An 18050-nucleotide genomic window follows, 5' to 3' on the forward strand; every position below is an offset into this window, starting at 1 on the left:
TATGGACCAATCAGATGAAGGGGGGGGCTCGCTTTTTGGCGTCTAGCATGGTAGCACTTTTGAAAGAGAAAAGTAATGCGCGTAGTCGCAGGATGGAGACGGACATTTTGATGTATAACATATCTGGGTTCACGATACGGTTTGGGCCGTATTAATTCTCGAAGGAATGGCATATATTGCTTCAAAATTACGCGATTAATTCAGAATGTTCAAAATGGCCGACTTCCTGTTCGGTTTCGGCCATGGCGCCAAGAGACTTTTCTTTAAGTTGCGACATGATGCAGGTGTGTACCGATTTTCGTTCATGTACGTCAAACCGTATTATGGGGCTTGAGGCACAAAGTTTTCCGGGGGGCGCTGTTGAGCCAATTCGCCACGCCCATTAATGCAAACCATTAAATATCAAATTTTTCGCCAGGCCGGTCTTGCGTGCAAAATTTGGTGACTTTTTGAGCACGTTTAGGGGGGCAAAAAGGCCCTCCTTTTGTCAGAAGAAAGAAAGAAAGAAAGAAAGAAAGAAAGAAAGAAAGAAAGAAAGAAAGAAAGAAAGAAAGAAAGAAAGAAAGAAAGAAAGAAAGAAAGAAAGAAAGAAAGAAAGAAAGAAAGAAAGAAAGAAAAAAAAATTCCTACAGATACAATAGGGCCTTCGCACTGCAAGTGCTCGGGCCCTTATAACAGTCATGGCAACAGCAAGTTGGGATGGTGTGATGTTTGCCACTATGTAGCGTTCCCTCGTCTTTTAAAAACAGTCCGTTTACGTCTGGAGCCGAGGAGACAGTTGCTGGACCTTCGGGACAGAAAAGTAATTCGTGCTGGGTACAGAACAGCCCAGGGTCTCCGTTATATTTTTCATTCATGTTGCGCCCACAGCCATGTTTTTAAAATGTAATTTAGGATTGTCTTGCGGAAAGATGCAAGACCTTCCCTCAAAGCAACCTGTTTGTCAGGCCAGGAGCATGAGACACTTCAGGTACGGTGTTTCTCTTACGGATGTGTGAGCCGCAGATTCCACAGGAACTGATGCAAACCTACAATCAGAAATGCAGGCTGTTGACAAGAAACTGGATGGTGCCGCTCGTCTTTATTTCAGATGATGCAGCATCCACAGTTTCCAAAAGGAAGTTTGAATTTCTGTTTGTCTGAAATGTGATGATTTTCCACTGAACGCCGGTGGCATCTCTGGGTCGTGTTCACAGATGACTTCTTCTTTGCAGGACAGCTTTTCAACAAAATGTGACACACTGAAGCTCCTTAAGTGCTCCTGAGCCCATGCAGTGATAACTAGATCAGAGTCATGTTGTTGATGCAGTAAAACTGTGATACTGGCTTTTTGTGTTTGGACATTTTACATCATTTCTAAACTCCTAGGTCTGGAGGAAAACAGAACCAGAGCATCAAAGCCTCCCCTCCCTTAATAATGTCCATATTTAGTCCCGCCCTTGGTCAGTAGCAGAGATCTGTTCATTCCTCCAGCATTGCTCAGCTGCAACAAAACTATCAATTATAGGAGGAGGTTGCTCTCTCTCCCCTGCAGCCGGTAACGAAGACTGCACTCGGTCTATTTCAGCTCGCATCCCTTGTAATTTTATTTTGCCGGTCAAACAGATTTCATGTTGGTGAAGCTGTTAGAGAACGTTGGTGAGCTGAGGTCAGCCCTGCTCCAGCTGCTGCTGCTTCTGCCACCACTACTACTGTAACTCCACCATGTTCCTTTCCATGCAGCTCGGGCTGCCAGCTGGTTACGTAAACTGTTTTCATATGAAACCCATTTTGGTGAAGTCAGTGGAATGTCCAGTAAATGCTCCAAATTAAATCTTGTGTCACATGGGACGTGTACAAATGTGCAAAAACAATTCTCCCACTTTTGAAATGACGTACGGGCTGACAGCGTGTTCAGTGGCGGCGGTTTAAGGTGCCAGGCATCTCTTGAGAAAACCTGGTTGAGAGAGTTGAATAGTTTTTACCCGGGGTTGGCCTTTTGATAAAGCACTTAGTTTGGTTAAAAATATCCTCCGTGGTCAATATAAGCCTTATGCTCACTAATAATTTAAAGAACTTGGAGGTCAAATGATCCCGTACAACAGGGGGCCTCTTTGTGCCAGATCAGATTTCTACATTCAGGAGTCTGAGTCAGAAAGAAGTGAGATTAGTGACTCATTGTTACTTCCTGTAATTCAAACCGGTCTGCAGAAATGCAGACCCCACAGCTATAAGATCTGACGAACAAACCCAGCGGAGTCTGCAGCAGCGGGGTCGGCTGTGTTGCACACAACAATAGTACTCCGGGCCGTCTACGGCGTGTTTGCCGCAGCAGATGGACAGTAATTGGATGGTGTGGAGTGGAGAAAACAGCTGGATGTCTGACTGACGCAGAATATCAGCGGTGGTCCCATGGGGACTCGGTCTCATCTTCTTCTCTGGATGTCAGAGTGTGAAGGAAACAGAGAACACAACACACGTCATCTCTGTTCCATTGTTTGGCTCGAGGTTTTCTGCACTACGTCCTGCTTTTTCCTCTTGTAATCCAATGTCATCGTTCATTTGGTCCGATATTATCTCATCTTATCCCGCTTTAGCTGAAATCATATTTAGTCTGATGTGGTCTCATTATCATTCTCATCTTAATGATCGGTCATCCTCACTCATGTTTCTATCTATTCTGTTTTTTTTTTCAATCTGATGTTATTTTTATCCAATCTCATTTCCGACTGTCCAGTCTCTTGTCTGATCAATCTTCTCCAACCCTGCCTCATTCCATCTAGTTATGGCTCGTATCATCTAAATCTCATGTCAAATATTCCCTGATTTCATGTCATTCAAACTGATAATGGTACTGTATTTCTATTCTCGTATTTTGCATGCTTTTGGAGAGTAATCTAAATTAAAGTGATAAGGAGAGGGCTTTCGAGCCAGATAATATCTCTCCACTGTGTCTCGGATCTGCCTTGGGGAGTTCTCTCAGTTGGAGAAACCCAAAAGTCCTTCTCAGTGCGGTGTCCAGCAGGCTTCCTAACCAGACGCCCTTGTCTGGAGGAGTCAGACTATTCTTCTCCAAGTCCCTACCGGATAGCTTCTTGCCCTATCTCTAATGGAGATTACAGCAATCCTTCGGGTGAGAGTAAGAACCCAGATTGACTGGCAGGCGAAGAGCCTTGCCTTCTGGATGTGCTCTCTCTGCACCACAACAGACCAGTGCAGAGTCTGCATACGTGAAGATGCTGCACCGACCCATCGGCCCTGGATCAGTGGATGGAGCTCGTTGTTGACACCAAGCCTCATCACGTGTCCAGATTTCCTTAGGAAGGACACTGAACCTCTCCAGTGTGTTCACTGGGGCAGTAAATGAAAAATAACTGCGTAAATGAGAAACACAACGTAAAGTATTGAGGTTCTACACATCAACAGATACTTAAAGTCCTCCACTTGAAGCACCACTTCTTTCTCAACCTCAAAAAAGGCATTCCCCCTTTTACCAACGGGGACGGTGCTCCGATTCGGAGGTGCTGGTTCTCATTCCCGCTGCCGCGCACTCCCCTGCAAGCGATGCAGTGAGAGCTGGAGATCCTCACTCGATGACACATACAGGACCACATCATCTGCAAAAAGCAGAACCAGAGCCCCTCCAAACCTTGATTGCCCATAGAAATTCTGTCCATAGAAGTTAAGCCCTGACAAAGACACACACATACCTCTTTTACACCAAGCTGGTTCCAGGGCTGGTTCTGGGCTAGAGCCAGACTTAGCACCAGTTCTTTGGTTTTACACAGCCTAAGCGCCGGCTCCTGGCTCTCAAAACTGGTGCTACGCCAGCCCCAAGTCTTTTCTGGGCCAGCTCAAAGAACCAGTTACGTCGGGGGCTACGTGCTTACGTCAAGGGCTGGGGGCGGTGTTACTGAACAACCAAAGCAGAATAAACACGGAAGAGCGCCGTTTTTGAACAACGGAGCGTTGAAGACGGCAGTTAAGTTAGCACTCTTTTATTATTACATCAATTTATTTAATAATGGATGTAAAACGCATTGCAGCAGTGGTCTACGGTACAATCCATCAACAGTAACGTCCGCCGATGGAGCGCAGCCTCGCGTCCGAGCCCGCTCCCAGCCCGTCCCCGCGGGCCGGGAATTCTTATTAAATAAATGGATGTCATAATAAAAGAGTCTGCTAACTTAACCGCCGTCTTCAACGCTCGATCCATTTATTTAATAAAAATTCCCGGCCCGCGGGGACGCCTCCCAGCCCGCGGTTCTGGTTCCGCGTTACACCAACGCAGAGCCTACGCCGTATGTTACGTAACCTACGCCGTAGGTTACGTATGAGGAGAGGAGCTCCTGAGGAGAGGAGAGGAGCTGCTGTGCCCCGGGGCTGCCGGCTCTCGAGTCAAATTTCTTAACAGGCGTTATTTGGATAAACTGAGCCCAGGTTGGGGATCTTAAAGGTTACTTTACCTGAAAAAATATTAAAACTTAATAAAGGGCCATATTAACAGCGCTACAGCTGAAATGAAAACAGCTTTTGGCTCTCAGCTTCCTGATCACGGTGGGGATGAAAACGAGGGGGAGTGGTGGTGACGTATACAGTAACGAGATGACATGGCTCTCTGGCCAGCTGCAGGCCAGCACCAGCTTGTGTAAAAGCAAACGGTTCTTACTTAGAACCAACCGAGAACCGGCTCTAGCACCAGCACTAGCACCAGCCCTGGAACCAGCTTGGTGTAAAAGGGGTAACAGAAGAATTATCTGGACCCACTACCGGTAATGGAAACTACAGCAGCTACTCACTGTGTTCTATCCTATACTCCCAAAGCACACCTCACAGGGAGACTAACAATCAGAGACAGATTATTTTGGGGATACCTGCCTATGAAACGCAAAAGAAAACAATGTTAACTGCAATTATAATTACAGATACATGCAAGTAGAGTAAAGACAGCAGAGCGGGGAGAGACTGGTGCATCATGGGAGGTCCCTCAGCAGTCTAGGTTTGTAGCAGCGTAACTAAATGGATGGTTCAGACCACCTGAGAAAGCCCTAAGTATAAGCTTTATCGAGAAGGAAAGTTTTTCCTTCCTTTTAAGATTTTGTGGCTTCAGTGGTTTTTATTTAAAGTTGCTTGATAGGAAATTGTACCAGGGAAAGAGAGAGAGAGAGGGAGAGACAGGGAAGACTTTCAGCAAAGTGAGTCCCAGACCTGGATTTGAACCTGGACTGCTTGCAGGAGGCCGGCCGCCTCTGAACATGGTGCGCCTCCTCGGCCGCGTGGGCTAATGTTTAAGGCAGAGAGGTTATCTGTATCCCGAAAACTAAGTGGGAACTGCTTCCACAAGAGAGGAGCCTGATAACTGAAGGATCTGGCTCCCAGTCTACTTCCGGAAACTTTAGGAGCCACAAGAGAAGCTGCAGTCTGCGATGGAAGAGCTCTGCAGGTATAACATGGAACTATGAGTTATTTCAGGTCAGGGGCAGCTAAGCCCTTACAGTACGTAGAAGAATTTTAAATTCCATCCTAGATTTACGAGGAAACCAGCGAAGGGAATGCTAAGATTGGAGAAATATTACCTCTCCTGCTTAATCCCCATCAGAAGTCCCACTGCAGCACTTTGGATCAGCTGGAGGCGGGTCAGAGTCATTTCAGGACAACCTGCATGAGCGTAGTCCGCTCTTGAGGTTTTTCTACAACACTGTGGGAGAGAATCGACTGTACTTTACTTTTTTCCTTGTTATAAAGGTGACATCCACGATAGTTCATTATTCTCTCATTACCTCTATTTGGGTCTTGATCTCTCTTCATCTGGTTTGATCTAATTGAATCTGAGTCTCTTTTCTAGTGTAATCTTCTCTCGTCTCACCTAAAATCTAAAATTACAAAATCCAATTTGAACTCAGTTACGAATTGATGTCACGACCGGTGATTTTTATCTCAGACATACGTAAGCAAATGCCGATGGGCTCACCAGCCGACGTGCATCTGCCTCAGTGCAACACAAAGGAAATTCAGTTGTTGTTGTTTGTGGTCAGCGTGGCGGTGACATCAAGAGCTGAGAGATTCTCATCTGGTTTAGTTGCATTTTCCTCTAAAAAGTGCAGCATGAAGCAATCAGGTCTGCAGTCTTTATTAACTGATCCCACATGCGATTCTGAGGAAGAGGCTGCTTTGCTGAGTAATTTGCCATAAACAACGACAGTAACTGTAATTGCACCAGTTTGCTCATCTGAATCACAGAGTAAAGAAATTAATCCCAAGGAGTTTATTTTTAATTTGTATTTATTTATTGTCTAGAAGGAGACTTTGTGAGTAAGGGAGTATTGCTCCATGTCATTGACTGGTCTGTCATCACTGCTTTTACATGACACAAGTGCTTTAGGGAAATAATAGCCCCCTTCACAGCTTTTTTAATTCTTTTTAAATGTATTTATTTATTTTAAATCTGCCTCAACAGTCACATATTCACAATCCCACTCAGCACTGATTTTACTAATCAGCCCCAAGTCAAAGGTTTATCACAAGATTATCGAAACTTTGTGTCATTCATCTGACTCTGCATGGGTGCTTATATTTGTGTTTCCTTTTTTCGTCTGTGCAGCGGCTAAACATAGCACCATCAGACTGAGGCATCACGGGACAAAAATGATTCAATAAGGAAGCCGCTTTTGACCTAAAATGGACAATGACCAAAAAAAACAAATTACCCTCACATGTTGCATAAAAACCCCATTACAGCCTATGTCTGATAGCTCTTCTTCTTTTTTTTTTTTTTTTTTTTTACAAGTTTTCACTTTATCAGCACATCACTTGAGATAAGACATCCCCAACCGCTTAAGTGTGAAAACTGAATGACGCTCTCATAAAACTATGCAGATTTTGGATCTGGAGCAGAGTCAGCATGATTTAATCTACATAATCCTTCAACAAAATGATCATGCAAGTGACTTTCCGGTGGATATTTTTTCAAAAAAGGTGCATTTTCTTATTTCTTTTTGTTTGAACTGTACACGTCTCTGTGTTTAATGTGTTAACATGCTGCATCTGGTTTTCGACAGTCTGAGGTCAACTCAGCTCCTCATAACTCAGAGGTTATTAAGAAAATAGATAAATAAATACAAAAAAGAGGCCTCCTAAGGACAGGTCTGAGGCTTCGCGCGTTTGCTTTCAGTACTTAATTACCCAGAATAACTTGTGACGTTCCTGGCTGCAGTTAAAATAAGAGAAATCCTGTGACTGCTGGACTACTACGCCACATACTTTCCTCAGGAATGGAATGCTGCTTTCAGAGGGAGGCGGGGGAGCCGCTGTTTCCCCTCACTTAATGCACATTTTTGAATACCTTGAAGTGAAGACCTGACCATAAAAGAGTCCACTCACAGCAGAGGCTTGGCTGTGGCAGATAGGGAAAGAGAGGGGAGAGAGCAACAAATTATATTCTCCACCGACTTCTTTTAGAAACTCGCAAGTTTTTCTTGGACTGACGCCGGCAACACTTTCATTAGTTTTGTAAAGTGAGCAAAAGCAGTCGCCAGCAGTATCTATTTTCTATTTCTGGCCTCCCTCGGCGCGCAGCGCGCCCCCCTTCCCAGCCTGACGTCAGCAGCAAGTTATTTTCATGAATGGAGGGGGCGGTCACGAGGAACCGGTGACGTGAGTGCTTGCGGAAGCAGCGCGTGGAATGTTGCTTCATTGTTGTTGTTTTGTAGTTAATTTAGTACGAACGAGGATACACCGCTGGAAGCTGTGCACCGACTCAGCCGCCTTTATTGGAAACCTACTCAGCAACTTTCACGGACCCCAGTCCACGCAGACCCGCGTCCACAGAGGTGAGGGGCTGTTTTCTGTTTTTTTTTTTTTCTTTATTATTATTTTTTTTTAATATCTTTTCTGGGAGATGTTTTGACATTCCTGTCTAAATTGCCCAACTTCTCCCAGTGACACATTGGCGCGCGCACACGGGCTCGTGTCGGTCGCACGCGGCCGCGACGAAAGCTTTGATCCCGTTTATGAAAGTTGATGTGGATTTTGCGGACACGTGTTGTGTCGGAGAAACATAAAACAACGACCCCCCTAAAGTGACTCGGACCTCCGCGGTTGTCGCGGAGGTCTACTTAACATACAAAAAAACAACAAAAAAAGAGAAAAAAAAGTTTTATGATACAGGCTAAAAATAGTGTGTGTGTATGTATTCATTAATTACATGTTTTTCTTGTTTAAAGGCGATATTTTGCAACTTTTATTGTGCTCAGTTTTGCCATATTATAGCCATTATATTTAAATTTTAATTTATTTTTTGATAATTCGACTTCTGACACTAAAAAAATATGAAATTGCAGCGAACATGTTTAAAATTAGAGTAATATGTAAAATTACTCAATATTTCGGTTGATTAGAATGCTGATTAGAAAGATTGCAAAACCCTTGAACGCATCATCATTAAATGCAATATAATTATTTGGCATTTTGTTTGCCGTAGACTTAGTTTTTTTTTAATTATTATTAATAATATCGTTTCTTTCATTCGGGCGAGCTGTTGAGGAAAAGTCGAACTGAAATAGACCCAGATTGCTTCCTTGCTCTGTTGAATCTAATTCATAAAAAAAAAAAAAAAGTCTCCCATCTCCTTTGGGCTGATCCTGACACTTAATATAGACCGCTATTATACAAAATACAAGCCTTCTTTTGACATTGGAATCAACACGTGGTTTGCGTTTTCGACATGTGGGACAAAGGGCAACACAGACCACCGGGCTGGCTGGCCTACACAGCAGAAACAGACTAAACACCAGAAAGGGCACATATTTCCACTAACAATAAATCACTCTGATGCAAGAAAAGGGTTTTATCTTATCGCTTTGTTTAGCTGTAATTTGTGGTCCACATTAATCTTCATTGTTTGGGTAAAGATAAGAAACCTGAACCAAAAGTAGCGACCTAATACCACATGATTATTCCTGCTCTTGTGCAGCTTGTCTATAATAATAATAATTAGGGATTGTGTCCTCTTTAATGGAGTTGTGAATAATAAAAGGAAGGTATCTGACTCTGTGGGACTTGTTCCCCTGTGATGGGACACAGATTTGTGCTGGGGGGGCTTTTCTGAGTCATCATTGTTCCTGGTGGGGGCTCAGTGCCCTTCAGAAAGAAGAGGCATGTCATGAGGTTAACATGTGGCTCAGTCACAAAAGTGATGATGACTTTTTTAGAGTGAGAAGTTATAGCAGCTGACTTGCCTTTAAAGAAATTTCCCCTAAAGACACAAGTGTATAGTTGAACTGTGATCATTTGCACCAACTATTTTACATGGTGCTGGATGGTGGTGATGGATGAAAGCAGCGTGCCGTGTGAAACGTCTCTGTGGCTGAAGTGTTGTGAAAGTGAAATATTTGAGGTTGCTGATGCGATGACTCACGGGGAACACACTCACTATTTTGTGTTTTTGCTCCTTTTACTGGAAAAAGAAGTCGACCATTGATTGTTGAGTTTGGAAACCTGCGATATCATACGCAGACCGACGTGTCAAATGGAGTGTAAACAGAGTACGAGGTGTTTGTGTGAACATGTCTGTCTTCCTCGACAGTTTTGTGTTTTCCTGATTTTCTGTCAGCGTCTGGGTCTCAAACGGCTGCTTTCAGAGTATCATGCTCAGAGGCGTGGAAGCTGTCAGGGTTTCTCATCAATGCATTTGTTGGATTGCGTTATTAGGAATTGTTTGCTTATTCTTCACGGGAATGATGGCAATTTTCTGATTCCACATGACTCAGCTTGCATGTTGGCAGCAACGCAATAAACATTTAATTGCTCCAGAATATTCAAAACTCACTTTTGCGGTCACATTCCTTCTCCCAGTGCTCAGTCAGCTGTTTTGAAAAAGGTGCAGTGAAATCTATTTGATTATAATTGGCCATAATTAAAGTTTTTGGGGAACTGATTGCTGATATCCCTCATGTTATTCAGTCATGACTGACTGTGATCAAAAATGGAGTTAATATTATTATTATCCCTTAGTACATTCTTGAGATTTCTTTGAGTACTTGCGTCTAGGAGAATATCTATTCAGCAAGTCCTCCTCCCTTTCCGGCTGATCACACCAATCATTTCCAAGGTTTTCTGTACTTTTCCTTCCTCCCTGTGAAACAACGGGATTTTCCAGGAAACGTCAGATCAGGAGGGTGTGATTCCCTACCGCTGGTCCTCGCTTTTACCAGTAAACAGCATGACTCACTGTTCAGCTATGCTCTCCATTTCCTTCACATAATATCCCACCAAATGTGCTGCGCTGGAGAAAGAGCAGAGCGCCGCACACCTCGGTCAGAAGAGAAAGTTCTCCGTCTTATTGGAAGAGTGGATGAGAGAATTTCTCAGAGGAGAGCGGCCGCTTGTAAAAAGGCTGAAACAAGTCTGCCTTGTGACGCCTCGGAACTGAAAAGTAGAAAACAAAGACAAGTCAGCTCTGTTTATCACTGAACACACGGGTCTTTGGTGTGCTGTTTATTTTAGGAAAAGGCAGGGCCTCCCAGCTACCTGCTGTAACTGAGGTGCAAACATGATCTTACACAGATCCCTAACTTTAAAAATGCAACCCAGTCATTCAGTACGACACGCACCAGAGCTTTCTGCTGTCAGAAAGTGTGACTTTGAGGATCTAATCTGGTGGATGTGAGCAAACTTTACATCTCTAGTTATTAGTCATCAGACAAGCATCTTCAATGATTAAATAAAAAAAGGTTTGATGTATATAAAAAGCAGGAAAGTGAACACTCTTCCCTCACATGTGAACACAGGCTAAGGTTGATTTGTTTGGGCAAGTATTGGATGTGAAACATCTCTGAATTCCAGACATTTTGTGAATTTTGCAAGCATTGTTTTACAAGTGGGGATAGCCTGGACCCCACCCCCACAGCCAAATGCATCGTGGGACATATTCAGAAGAGCATGTTCCCTCTGCAGCGACGGATCTGCCCGTGTGTTTGCGAGGCTTTGCACATGTGTGTTCACTCAGGAATGCGGTTTTGTTCTCTCCCCGCCATCTGCGGCTTTTCTTTTGAGGTATTTTCCCAGACTCCCTTTCTTGCTGCTACGAAAGAAATCTAATAAGAGTCTTCTTGACTATTTTAGGATGCTGAGTTTTGTCCGTCTGTCTCGTCGAGGATGTTGCCGTGTGATATAACTGCTGTTTTCTCCTCTGATGAAAGTTTAGTATCCTGATGATGTAAAGCATGTCCTTGTGTGAGTTGCAAAAACATATGCACACGCCTCAAGAATTTGGGGGGGAACAACCTGGCCCCTTGATTCTGGCTGGAGGCCCCCTGTAGAAGAGGGGGGGGGGCACACACCACGTTTCTATTATCTTTGCAGGAAACACACCCTGGGACCCCTTTTGATGCAATACCACCCAAAGTCACGCAGCTTAGTTCAAAACTACAGACAAAGAAAGCTCTATTTTAGCTCGTTTTTATTTGATGCCCCTAATATATAATATCAATTATGCCAGTCTTTGCGGCACAAATGAATAAAAACATCACAAGATGTTCTCCAAATCTCCCAACAGAAAAATCCACAGACCTCTGGGTTTAACTCATCTCATGCCTTTTGCATCTGTTCATTTTCCATTTAAGCCTTTCAAAGGGCAGAGTCTGATGTTGGGTAGTAGCAGAAGTTGTTTTCCAGTTTCACTCTAACTTTCAAAATCCTGAACTGGCCCCGAGGCCTGTTTAGAATCCAAAACGTGCAAACATGATTTACATTGCTAAAACGAGCTGTATACGGCAGGAATATTTCCTTCCATGGAAGACGCAGATAACAACTCTGCAGAGAATATTTGCCCTCTTACTGAGCGCTCACTTATCGCATACTCACCTAAATTGTTTAGTTGGCAGAAATTTGTGTCAGCACTGTGAGCTAAATATATCCAGCAGAGTTAAATAAGGGCATGGAGCAGCACAGGAAAGCCCAGTGTGTAAGAGGATCCAACCGGAGAGAGGGACAGCCCTAAATCGATAGACTGCATTGTCTCACAGCAAAAATATATCAGTGACTGTTAAGGAAACTATTTCTCTGTGACACCCTATCTCCTGGAATTTTCCACAGGCGTAACTACAGTCCCGTAAAAGTGTAGATGTTGTACTGATGTGCTTTTAATGCGGGATGAGGAAGCAGAGTTCTGGGGGCTGACAGGAGACATAGAGACATCAGATGAGACGACAAAACTCGCAACCCGAGACTGGAATAAGGTTAGGTCTCGCGTTGCAAAAGATCCTGGAACCATTGGGGGGAACTTTCACACACGGTGGTCTGAAGATACCAGCGCAAGTTGCTGCTGCTTTCTGTTCTCTTTTTACTATGCATGTAGGGGCTGTGTTGCGGTCATGAATGAGACTTGTTTACCCTTTTGGTGACCATGTGACTCATGCTCCCACGCCCATTTGCAGGGCGTTTCCATGGTAGCCGTCGAGCATGGAACAGTGCGCTCGTAGTCGAGCTGGTCCGCAGGTCCTGAAATGGAGCCTTGGGGGGATGTGTGCCTCTGGCAGGATCACAGCTCAGCACTCTCGCTGTTTTTGGCCGTGCCAGCAGCCTGGGAAGCATGTCCCCTGCTGTAATGACTGCTGGGAGGCTTTTCCAAAGAAACTGGAAAATGAACTAAGACGGACAGTTTTAATGCACAGCTCACAAGATCACAGGGAAGGATGCCTGCTTCTAATTTATGCTTAGTTTGGTGAATTTAAGTGGAAAGGCCCATCTCCATCTGAGGGGCAAATCCAGGCGCTTCAGAGGTGTTTAACGGCGTCATGCTGCCCTCTGCTGGCATCTGTGGCCCTAACAAGTCAACATTGGTGACACAAGAGAGAACTGTTTAATGTGCACTTTTTGATTATTACATAGGTGGGATTTGTTCTCATCTGCTGTACTCTGTATCTACAATAACACATATGTATTGAAAGACGTGGCCACTAAAATGTTTTTAGGCGTGAAAGGTTTAAAGGTTGTGAATTCAAAGTGCAGATTCCCTGCATTGATCTGAGAGTAGTTGCAGTATATCCACAGTGGAGGATGGATTTCTGAGTTACAGATACATGTAGCTGCTAAACCTCTTGTGGCTTTCTAGGAAGTCAGCGTAAAAGGTCCAGCTTTTAGGAAACAAAAGAAGCCATAGTTTATACTTTGAGGTTGGTCCTGTTTTGTGGTCAGCCCTGGGCCGCATTATAAATCGTTTGTTCGTGTCTGGAGTTGATTTTAAGTGTGGCGTTAGCATTTAGATGCTTCTGATGTACTGAAAACAAGCTCCCAGCGCCACTGAAACAAAACACATGACAGGAACGTTAGAAGTGGACACGGTAACAGTTTGGTAAACGTGGAGAGATGAGGACTGGTGAGACCAACAACGCAGAAATACGGGACCATTTTGGTGGATAATTGCAGATTAAAGGTTTCCAAAAACATCTTTAAAGTCAAACCAGATCTGAAACAAGAATAGAATATTTAAAAAAAACAACCTATGATCAGTGTGCACTAATGACAAGATAAAACGGTTCTGAAAGTTTTGAAAATACTTGCAATCGCACGAGCATGGCTAAAACACGTGGAAGCAGTTTGATTACACCGGGTCACTCGTGTTTATCTGCGACGTGTCAGAAGCAGCAGGGATTCGGGTGGAGACGGGGGGTATCTCGACTCAGCGAAGCTGCATTTCACTTGCTGGAACCAAGAAAAGTGAAGACAGCGGCCTGACAAAGCATCACAAAGGAGGAGGCCTCTTTACTGATGTCTAGATTTATGCAAATATGCCAAGTCATAAAGGTTTCCTTCGGTTTAGATGTGAAAACCCTGAAACATGCTGATGAGATACACTATTGTTGTGATTTATTTAACAGGGTTTCCACTTGTTTCTCTGTTTGCTCCTCAGAGTGTCTTCTGGGAGATTCTGGTCGGTTTTCTGCATGCAGGGAATGACGACTCATTTCAAGACGAGCAAAGCTTTAAAGGTAGGTGTGAGAAGTTTGAGAGGGGTTTGACTGACTGACGCCCCCCCTAAGTGGCTCCGCCGCTCATCCTCCGCTCGTGTTCTTGCAGGTCAAGAAGGAGACGGGCGAGAATGCCCCGGCGCTCAGCGACGACGAGCTGGTGGCCATGTCCGTGCGGGAGCTCAACCAGCACCTGCGAGGGCTGACCAAGGATGACGTGGTGAGGCTGAAGCAGCGGCGCCGCACCCTCAAGAACCGCGGCTACGCCGCCAGCTGTCGCATCAAGCGCGTCACCCAGAAGGAGGAGCTGGAGAGACAGAAGATGGATCTGCAGCACGAGGTGGACAAGCTGGCGCGCGAGAACGCCAGCATGAGGCTGGAGCTGGACGCCCTGCGGGCCAAGTACGAGGCCCTGCAGTGCTTCGCCAGGACTGTGACCCGGGGGGCGGTGTCCCCGGGCAAGGTGGCCACCACCAGCGTCATCACCATCGTCAAGTCAGCCAACCACAACAGCGCCAGCCCGACCCCGTTCTCAGCTCCTTCCTAGTGCTGACAGGGCTGGGCTCCTCCTCCGCCTGCCTGGTCCTTCCTCCACCTTTGACCTTGAACCCGCTTCCCCCGTACTGAGAGGACGCTCAGTAGTTTGCTGGACTGACGATTGGAGCGCGGTGGCGAGCTCCATGTGATGCTATGCTGCGTTCACCGTTCTGTCTCCCTACTCCTGTCTCTTCCACGTTGTCTGTGCACTGTTCAAACCCCCACCCCCCCCGACCCCCCGGCCCCCCCGACCCCCCGGCCCCCCCAGCACCGGCAGGACATTGAGCCTCTGTGACCTTACCTCCATGACTGAGATTTTATTTTTAATCCAGCGTGAAGTATCTGACTCGCCTTAATGTGGCAGCACATAGTATCACCGCTTTGATACTAAATGCTGTAGGCCATAAAATCAGAGAGATTCTGCAACAGAAAAGCTATTTGTAAAGCTTAAGCCAAAAAACAAACTATATATTTTGTTGTACATATTTACGTAATTACACCGTTTTATAGGTGCTGCCTTAAATAGATCCACAAGCGGTCTAAATCCGAGGTGTAGTTTAACAAAGTGAGATGTTTATTTGCCGGCTTCGGGGTTCAGGTGGCCAGATTTTCAGAGCCTGCCGCTGCTCTCCAACCAGATTCCTCCGAGAGCGGCCAAACTCTGCAGCAGATGTTTTCACTGACACGCTCCTCTTCTTTTTAGGAGGTGCCATGCCGTAAAAATCGCCTCTTTTAGTGGTCAATTAAAGTGCCGCTCGCGGAAAGCACTTGGAACGGTGACTGAGCAACAGTTGGCGGGGGAATCTGTGACGTTTGTGTCTTGGTTGTGTAACGTTCGCAGTTAAGAGAGATGGTTTTGGTGTTTAGAAAGAAATGCTGGAGTGTAGAAGTTGACGCACTCCAATAAATCCAGTCATGAAATTGTTGAATTAGTCGATGGGGCAGAAAAGTGTTCAGAAAGTGTTGCAAGTGATTTTTAAAATATGTTTAGGTGGGTGCACATGCACTTCCTTGACTCAACGTCACACGTTTCTTTGTATCAACAGATTTTCAATGCTTTTTAACACAACCTGGGATGACTTAAATGTAAAATTGGGATTATTAAGGAGCGTTTTGAGCCTCATAAGCTTGGAGTTTGATTAGTCTCATCACTTAGCACTTACAAGATTACTGTAAAGATACAGTCAAACGTAAAACAGCTCACAGGGCAACTCGTTCATAGAAGTGGGGAAGAAAACAGAAGCTGTCTTTGAATTTCTGTAGATGTTAGTTTAATTTACGTGAAGATGTGGTGCGACCATTTACTGCAGTCAAACCTAAGGGCGGTTAACTCTGTTATATATGCTGCAGCACTTATTAGTGGATGTTTCATCGGGTAATCCATATTGGATATAGTGATAATAAAAGTGGTCCTTTTTAAGTGTAATGCAAATTTCAAATTTACTTCCTGTATATTACAGATTAAAAGGTGACAAGAGGTTCCACTGCTTCATTTGTCACTTTGGTCCACGAACTCCGTCCAAATCAGAAATCATTCCTACCGCAGGGTCACGAGAAGTGCTGCCGCTGCCGGTGTTGGCATTTCACAACCAGTAGCTACTTTAGCTTGCTTTTGACACGCTCTTCTGCAAGAGAACTCCTGACGCCCATCTCTAGAAACGCGGGTGTCGCGGCAACCGAGTGCAGTAAACGCCCTTTTTCTCGCGTCGGACGTTTTGTAATATTTAAAATATGAAATTGACTTGAAATCAAACTGTTCTTACGGAGGGTCCATTCCTGATTCGGAGTGAAGTGAGTAGAGATTGCTCATGTCAGGATTTTCTCTTGGCTAAGAGGACAAGACTGTTCTTCCCCTGTTCCAAAGCTGCAAAGAACAGTTCGGGGAACTTTGCTGCTGTAAAACCTGCTGTGATTTTTGAAGCAGGGGCATTGCTGTGTTCTTACTCTCATTTTTGTATTTTCACAAGGATTCAATGTTCAATGTTCTTTTTTTTTCTCTGATATTAGTTTTATACAGTATGCGTACACAGTATATATAAATATATATAGAGATATAACATATTTTTTCTATATTTATGTCTTTTACTATCCTGGGAGTGGTGTGTGGTTATGTAATCAGTCTTTTGAAGTCTAATTATATTGATGCTGACCTTTTTTCTGACAAAAGTTGTATTCATGTATATAATGAGAAAACTATTCTCCAAACTCCAGCCTTGTTTGTATTTATATAGCACAAAGAGTTCTTCTCTGCACACACACAGACACACACTTCTTGCCAAATGCACGACTTAGACAAACGGTGACGAGGTTCACCTGCAGGCAAATATGGGAGCGAAGGCCCCGCGAGTGAAGAGCACGTGTAAATCTGCCACAAAAGTCCTATAAACATCAGGAGGGAGAAAATGGGCTCGATCAGAATGCGATCGAGTTAAAAGTGACCACGTTTTTGTGCAAATGTTAAAGCAAGCTTTTACCTTCCCACAGAAACATGTGATCATAAATATTGGAAAATGAATGCCTAATTCCAACACTAATCAGATGCTCAGTTAGCACTTCAGCCTGCAGGGCTTCATTATTGTATGCGTTAACCTGCATGTGAACCTCGTCCTTTATTGCAGACTTTTTATTTTTGTATATTTCACATTGAGATGATGGTAATGGTTTTGTAACCGTACCTGGAGATTATTTCCTATTTGTTCAGGACTGCTCACCAACCCAGACCTCTGAATGTGAAGGTCTGCTTCAAGCTTGAGGCCAATGAGCACCCACTCTGGGTTCCTACTAGTCAAGTAATGTAGGGGGGGAAAACTTTCTGCAAAGCATAACAGCGACCTCTTGTGGTGAGCCTGCAAAACTAAATGACGGTAAATGAGTTCTTCCAAGCATTTCTAACTGAATTTATTCATTGCGGTGACTGATTTCCACAAGCACTAAATCATCACTATTCTTCTTTATATATTAAACTCTAAATTGTGTACAGTCACAGATAAAAGACAAACCTTTCTCTGGGTGAATAAAGTGCTCTGTTCAGTGTAGTTCATGGGCTTAAACACTTTTCTCCTAAGCAGACCAGCATGTCTTTTCTTTTTCTTTTCTGCAGCAATCCAAATTTAAGAGGTATCACATACAAAATGCAGACATAAGGGTGGGAGGTGGCATTACAATGTTCTTGCCACAGGTGTTTCCCTGAATTTGATATGGACGGCTTTGTTTCCTCCTGACTGAACACGTGAATGAAGCTGTGAGAAAGAGCTGAAATGGATAGCTGTACTTATTTCAGCTCTTTCATTTGTATCCCAAAAATGGTGACGTACAAGAAAAAAAAAGCTCCCATGTGTATTTTCATAATAAATTCAAGATTACAATTCAAAAATGTCTTTTTAAAGCTTCGTCAGTCCTAAAAGCTACGACTTTCCAACTTCAGCCGTGCAGAAAGTCCATTTGACATTTTTAGAAGGGATGGAGTTGAATGAAAAAAAGTGAATGTTAGTCCAACAGATACAGTTTCTATGCTTAGCTTGTTTTTATGCGATAGGACTTTTTTCTTTTCTTTTAAAGTCTCATGGC

General features: G+C 44.2%; 1 protein-coding gene across 1 annotated transcript; it reads left to right on the forward strand.

The window, feature by feature from the left end:
- The first annotated feature begins 7541 nt into the window (after positions 1-7541).
- mafk (v-maf avian musculoaponeurotic fibrosarcoma oncogene homolog K) lies at positions 7542-14726 on the forward strand. Its single transcript, XM_061712702.1, has 3 exons — positions 7542-7808; positions 13889-13967; positions 14056-14726. Exons 2-3 carry the CDS (start codon positions 13923-13925, stop codon positions 14491-14493), a joined length of 483 nt encoding a protein of 160 aa, XP_061568686.1. The 5' UTR covers positions 7542-7808; positions 13889-13922; the 3' UTR covers positions 14494-14726.
- The last annotated feature ends 3324 nt before the right edge of the window (positions 14727-18050 follow it).

Source organism: Cololabis saira, chromosome 21 (genome assembly GCF_033807715.1).
Source record: "Cololabis saira isolate AMF1-May2022 chromosome 21, fColSai1.1, whole genome shotgun sequence".
Lineage (NCBI taxonomy): Eukaryota > Metazoa > Chordata > Actinopteri > Beloniformes > Belonidae > Cololabis > Cololabis saira.

Bases quoted from the DNA above. Each gene is read 5' to 3' on its own strand.
- mafk (XM_061712702.1), top strand. From the start codon at position 13,923: ATGCAGGGAATGACGACTCATTTCAAGACGAGCAAAGCTTTAAAG. The intron at 13,968-14,055 runs GTAGGTGTGAGA...GTGTTCTTGCAG, and splicing joins AGACGAGCAAAGCTTTAAAG to GTCAAGAAGGAGACGGGCGA.